This window comes from Microtus ochrogaster, chromosome 1 (genome assembly GCF_000317375.1).
Source record: "Microtus ochrogaster isolate Prairie Vole_2 chromosome 1, MicOch1.0, whole genome shotgun sequence".
Taxonomy (NCBI): Eukaryota; Metazoa; Chordata; class Mammalia; order Rodentia; family Cricetidae; genus Microtus; species Microtus ochrogaster.
The window spans coordinates 24,244,362-24,250,937 of NC_022009.1; the positions used below are offsets into that span (position 1 = coordinate 24,244,362).

The window sequence follows — 6,576 nt, forward strand, 5'->3', positions numbered from 1 at the left end:
TGCATTGATAGCTGGGAATTCGGGTATGCATTTGAAAGTGTCAAATTGTGCCTCAGAGAAGCTGTGACAAGGATGTTGGGGGTTTAAAAGCACAATTGTGTTTTTCCAAGCAGACAGGGATTTAGGCCCCGGGCCTGTGTCCTGGGTACACTATTGAGATTTGGCAATGGGCGAAGCCTGACTTTGTAGTCTAGAGGCATTTTATGGACACATACCCTGCATCCAGTCACATGCGAGCGGTTCAGAGCAGACCCAGGTGAGAGGAGCAGGGAAGGGAATCTGCCTCTCTCCTCTGGCTGGCTGTACCTCACCTGCTGCTGGCCTGACCCTTGGCGTGTTTACACACTAAACACGAATTTCTAAGCCCCTGGCCGCTGCTCCGTGGCAGTGATGGTGCAGAATGTGACTAGTTTGTAATTTGGAGAACAAACCCATTCTGAGAGGCTGAGGAGGGGTTTGCCAAGCTTGCTGATTCCTAGAGCTGTGTACCGGGTGGATGGGTGGGTGGGTGGGGGTGCATATGTTGGCACCCTCCCCCTAAAAGTCCCACCAGTCTGTTGGAAACCCCCCCCTTCCGCTTTTCAGCTGCAAGAACAAGAATGCAAGCTTTAGGACTCTAAAAATCCAGCCTTCCCACACCACAGGAGATGGAGACCTTGCTTGTCCGCGGGAGTGTCCTATTCCATTGAGTCTCTCGGGCTGGCCCCCCTTCCCCCACCCCAGCTCGATTCTGTCACTTTAAGTCCAGCCCCTGAGAGATAGCCAATGGGAGCCAAATCATACATCAGTCTCTCAGCCTTAAAGCTACAGTAGGGTTAGTGGGCTCCAAGTGTCGGGCGCCCCAGCCTCCTCCAAGGCTTCGCGTCCCCTCTGCCCGTTCGCTGAGCGCGCGGATGAGTGGGAGCGCAGGGCTGTGCGCGGCTTCCTGCCTCCGGCTCCCCCGCCTCGGTCCGCGTCTTCCCACTCCGCCTTCTCGCGCTTACCGTGCCCGGCCGGGGACTCGCACCTCGCCTGTGCCCTTCACTCGTCTTCCTCGTGATTTCCCCGCTGCCGGTCTCCTCCAACTGGGAATGCTAAAACAGGACTGATGGACGTGTCCGAACTCTGCATCCCGGACCCCCTCGGCTACCACAACCAGTAGGTGCCTTACTTTCCTGTCTGTCTGCCCGTCCGTCTGTCCGCCCTTCTGCCCCTCCAAGTGTCTCTGTCCTGGATGTCGCAGTTCCTCTTCCACACATTCCTGAAGTGACACGGACTTGGGTAGGGGGGGCACTCGGGGACTTAGGGGGAAGCCACACACTTGCTTGGTTTCTCTCTCTGGCTTAAACCCTCCTCTTAACTTTTCCCGCATCCTTTTTCATGAGCCCTCACTTTTAGACAGCAGTGGCGCTTTCTCATTCACTCTGATTTTGCTCCACGGTGACAAAATATCTCCATTTCCGTGATGGGAAGGCGGAAGCCCAGGACAGGTGCGGGAACGTGGCTGCAAGGGTGTTCTGTCCCGTCCTAGGAATCCTCCCCGCGGGTGCTTTGATTTCCATTCTAGGTACCTAATAGGATTTCAGCCAGGGTTAGAAAATCAAGCTTGCTGGATCCAGTCTGGAACCGCAGGCGGTCAGTGTTGCGCGGGCACCGGGGTCCCGGCGGGACACTCGGAGCGGTGGTCCCAGGAGCCCCCTGGGGTGTGACGAGGCCGGGAGCGCTGCGCTCTGCACGCCCCGCTAGGGGAACCGTGTCCCGCCGGGAGCCCGGGCGGCCCGCTCGGCGCTGCGGTGGAGGTGAAGTCAGTTGGAGGTTCTGGGCAGCGGGTCGAGCGCTATTTCCCCGCCGCGGGCTGAGTAGCGCCAAAACGTGGGTTATGAGAGCGACGTGGGTGGCTGTGGCTGCGGCGGCTGGACGCGCGACTCTTGGTAGCTCCGAGGTCTTGGGACAGTTCTCCGAGCCTTCTGGGTAGGAAGGGAAGAAGTGACCCTAAGCCGGGAGTGTCTGCCCCGGGGTCCTGTTCCTGCTATTACAGTTCAACCAGGGCCACCCGCGCTCTCCAAGGTGGCCGTACCGACTGCGCCAGCACCTACCAGGCTCTCCGCTCAGGCGTTCCGTATCCCACCACGCTTGGGTGGGACCCGGAGCCTTCGGACCCGTTGTGTGGATCTGAAAATGGTCCTCCGCAGGCTTAATAATAAAGATAAAACGAATCAAATATAAACTCTAGCTTCTCGCCGGCAGCTTTTCTAAGTAACTTTGTGCTTTTCTTCCCTCCCCCGCCCCCCTTTTTCTTCTGAAACAAACTTACCGAAGTCAGGTTTTCTTACCTACCACGGTCCCTTCCTTTTCCCACCATTTATCCTTTCCCTGCACCATCCCGCCAGAGAACTTGGGAGGCAGTTCTAAGATAAAGGCTGTGGATCGCGTCCGGTTTGGTGAAGTTTCGAACCCTCCACCTCACCTCGGAGACCACGGGGCTTGCCGCGGGCGGGCACAAGGAGGCAACTTCGCAGCACCGCAGCATAGATAGCGGGGTTGTCCTGGACGCCCCCACATTGACCATTTCGCTTCTAGCTTTACGATTTTCTCCGGGGCAAAGAGTTCTTCAGATACCTGCAGAATTTAAACAGAGGGTTAGACGGAGGTGGTGAGCAGGGAAAGGAAAGCGGGTCCTTAATTATAATGGATTCTGACTTACTTCAGCTTGAAAAGTGGCTTTTCATTCTCTCTCAAGGTTACGCTGCTTGCGGCTCCTGGGGCTACAGGATGGAATATGAGAACCAGGAGAAGTCCGGTGAAAGAATAGGTTGAGGGTATGGACAGTGTGGTGCTTATTGGGCATTTCCTCGCATAAAATTACCAAGTACGACAAATATTGGCTATTTAAATTATTTAGATTCCCTTTCTCCGGAGGTGACTTCTTTCGTGGAGCTCGAAATATCTCTGTGTTTGTCCCTGGGTCAAGTCATCATCAATCAATATGAAAATGTGTGTGCGTGTTTGTGGAGGGGCAGGGATGTATACTTTGATAGTGTTGACCAAGTAAGCCAGGGCAGCTCCAGGGTGAAGAGCTAGGCTCTTTGCAGACCCCGCAGAGAGCCTGATTTCAGTTTGTGGGGGAATGTGGAATAGTAAGAGGGGAATGTCAGGAAGGCAACAGGACGCTGGAGCCAAGGTCTTGGAGGTCTGGGTAAGGTGTAAAGAGGAAATCATTTCTAAACTAAACCTGGCAGTGGTGTGGATTTTCTACCCTTTCTGGTTCTTTTCTTTCTTTTTTCCTTTCTCCAAATAATAATAACAATAGCTTCTCCATCCGAGAGCCTTGCCGAAAGTCAAAAGTATGCCTGCTGTCATTGAGGACTCAAACAGCTGTGAACTGCTGTTGTTTTGTTTGTTGTTTGTTTTTAAACTGAAGCCCTTCCAGGCAGTGGCTCTGAGCTGTAACCAGCAGTTCACACAGGTGTGTGCAGAAGCCTTGGTGCAGAGGCGCAGGGGCAGGAGGATGAGCCTGGCAAGGACAGAGGGTAGTGTTTGGAAGGTGGCAGGGGGGCTACCTCTAGCAAAGTAACCCAACAGGAGGCTGCACACATTGGCTTGTTGGAAGGATGGGGGCCTGCATGCATCTACCACGGGCTGGGGGTTCTCAGAGAACCTGCAGTGGAGTGGACTGGGGGGAGGTGATCATGTGCTCTGTGCATACAGGTTTTACCTCCACGTGGTAATTGACATTCCCAGACCTGAGAAAGCCCAAGGGCACAGGCAGTGTGAGCTCAGAGAAGGGGAAGCCTGAAGCTCTCCTCCTAACACACAGAGAGCATCTGTCACACTCTGCCATCCTCACTGTCCCAGGTGAGAAATGAGCACACACATGTACCTTCCTACCTCTCCGCACTTCGTCTTCATTTTCCCATAGTCCGTCCTGGAGGTGACTCCCTCACCCTTCCTAATCTGTATTTTATGTCCATGCATGACCTGTGGAAGCCAGAGCGAATGTGCTCTCCTGTGCCTGTGTGGGAAGGAGTCAATGACGCACTCACTAGGGACCCTGAGGCACAAAAAACCCAATGTGTGTGTCTGGGGTGGGATGGGGTGGAGTTGCCCCCTTCTGAGGAGGAGGACCACTATGCTGTTGTTAAAGAAACAAAGAACAAACTGTCCCGAAGGTAAAATATGTGGGTTCACACGTAGGAAAAATGCCACATGGTAATTCAAAATCAGTGACCTGGAGAAAAACAAAGGGGGGAATTAATTTTTAATGGTACATGCAAAAATAAATCAGAGTGGAGGCATTAGCTGTGGTTTTTTTTCAGGGAAGGGGGCCGCAGAAAATAAACCTTTATCTGTCTGCCACTCCCCTGAAGGTGTAGCTAGGTGGTAGAGAATGGTGGGCGAGCTGGGCAGAATTGTTCAGCCCTGGGGCAATAAATAGAAAAAACATTAGGTCAGTGTCACAGGGCCCCAGCCAGTGCTCAGGCCCTTCCTGGTCCATGACAGCCCTGTATCCTTGGAAATTTCCTCTTGGGGCTGATTATTATACCAATTCCTTTTCTTTAGAAACCATCTTCTATTTTGCCAATAATTACAGTATATGAAAAGATGTTTTTTTTTTTCTTTTCTAAGAGCATACACAAGAGAAACAACTTGATCCTCCCAAACAGGAACATTTTCATTCTATTGATTTGGAGTAATCAATAAATATCCCATTTAGTCCAGGAGGAAAGGGACAGAGGGGACTTTCGGGGAAGGCTGTGATAGTGACTTGATGTCGCACTGGGCCCTCACAGAGCGCCCTGTCCTCGGTCAAGATCTCTTAACACCGCCGTGCTTTGTGCCTCATCCCTGTCCCTGTAGCTGGACATTTTGTCAAGTGGTTTTTGAAGAGAGATGAAAGTCATTGGAAAGTTTCTCTCCTTCCTTGGTCCTCTGCAGGATGCCTTGCTTCTTTGGAGTAGAGGTCTCTGTAATTTCCAGGCTACGGCAGTGTTTGAGGATGTAGCTGGGAAGGGCTAGGGAGCAAGCAGGCTGCAGGCAGAGGAGGAGGGCAGTGGACAGACCAGAGGCAGGGTGCTATTGAACCGGCTCCCTGGAACTTGTCATCTCAAGTTGATTAAGTCATGGTCCAAATTTAAAGGAAAGAATGGTAGATATTTAGGCCACGATTTACCTTCTCAAATAAAGCCTGAGCCATACCCTGACTGCCCTAATCCCGATGCCCCCATCACCTGCTAGCTTTTTGTCAGGTCTGCCAACCTCTCTCAGCAGGAGACCCCTCAAAGTGTTCTTCCCACATAGATAGGAGCTCTGCTCCGCCATAGCCAGCGCTGCTGATGGCCCCTGAGAATGTCTACCGTGGATTCTGGTGACTCTCTTGACTCTGTGACTGCAATGTTCCAGCTTGGCTGGAATGCCCAGCTCCTGGGGCTCTGTGCTCCTGCAAAAATACACAGAGCAAGAGTAGGCTGTGAGTCCAGGGTCTGCAGGTTGCTCCTACAAACTGCGAGGGTTGAGTTAAGGATGGGCTGGAGCCAAACCAGTCATCCATTTTGGAAGCACCCTGGACATTCTGCTTGTGTGCCCTTGAGACTCCCTGCTGTTTTTAAGACTGGAAAAAACAATTTGGTGGTATATGTCTGTGACCCCTAACAGAGCCTCCTTAATGCCTGCTGTCCCAACACACTCATCCATCTCTGTGGAATGTTTGCTTGCGGAGAGGACCTTTCCTTAGAGGTGGGGCCCACAGGCTTCAGCTGGCCCTAGTGTCTCCTGATGGATCCAGAGTGGCCTGGGGCTCGGTTACATCTGGTTGTCCCATTGGCCCAATGTGGTCTGGTCCCCGTGTAGGGAGGCTGTAGTGCTTATAATTGCAAATGTAATTAGCAGACCAGCCATGGGGGACTGGGATGCTCAACTGGTCTCTGCCCATCTCAGTGACCCCTGTGATAAGCTGGCCTGGCAGATTAACCCTCAAAGGACCAACCTGTCTCTTGCCAACAGTGAGGGCCCCTGGTCCTTCACTGACAACAGCAGCGCTATGGGGGGGGCGGGGAGGTGCAGACCCCTTCCTCTGGGCGAGGCTCTCAGGGCAATGACTAGAAGAGGTTGGTACTTGGAGATTTTTCTTCCCTAGGACACTGGGTTAGTGACCCTCAGTTCTCTTGTCTGTAGGGGCATTTCCTTCCTCATCTCCTGGCCACCCTGGGACCGGTGTGATAGGAGCCTTTGACTGCAGGCTGGTTGGTCCTGTGGCTCTGGGAGTCATGCTGGAGAAAGCAAGGCTCTAAAAAGAGCTCTGGGTGACTTCTGCTCAAAGCACTGTGGGCTCAGGAGCAGGGGCTTGTATCCACCCTGCCTCTGGCAGCCGGCTTGCAGGAAGTGAGTGCATCCCGGGACCTGAGCTCTGTCTGAGTGAGTGTGTGCTCTGCAAGGCAGCCCAGCTTCTGGCCATCCTGCTTGGAGGAGATTTGTGGAGAGTTGAACTGAGAGCTGAGACCCCAGTTCATCATCCAGAAACAGACACCAAACATGGTACAAGTGTGGACACATGGAGGGATCTCCTCCCTCTCTCTCTCTCTCTCTCTCTCTCTCTCTCTC

At 53.1% G+C, this 6,576-nt stretch overlaps 1 protein-coding gene across 1 annotated transcript in view; it reads left to right on the forward strand.

Annotated features, from left to right (window-relative positions):
- The first annotated feature begins 954 nt into the window (after positions 1 to 954).
- The window catches only part of Esrrb (estrogen related receptor beta), a 97,180-nt gene continuing 91,558 nt past the window's right edge, over positions 955 to 6,576 (forward strand). The window contains exon 1 of the mRNA XM_005343383.2: positions 955 to 1,137. Within this exon, the coding sequence (XP_005343440.1) occupies positions 1,088 to 1,137 (50 nt within the window). The 5' untranslated portion in view covers positions 955 to 1,087. The remainder of the gene's footprint in view (positions 1,138 to 6,576) is intronic.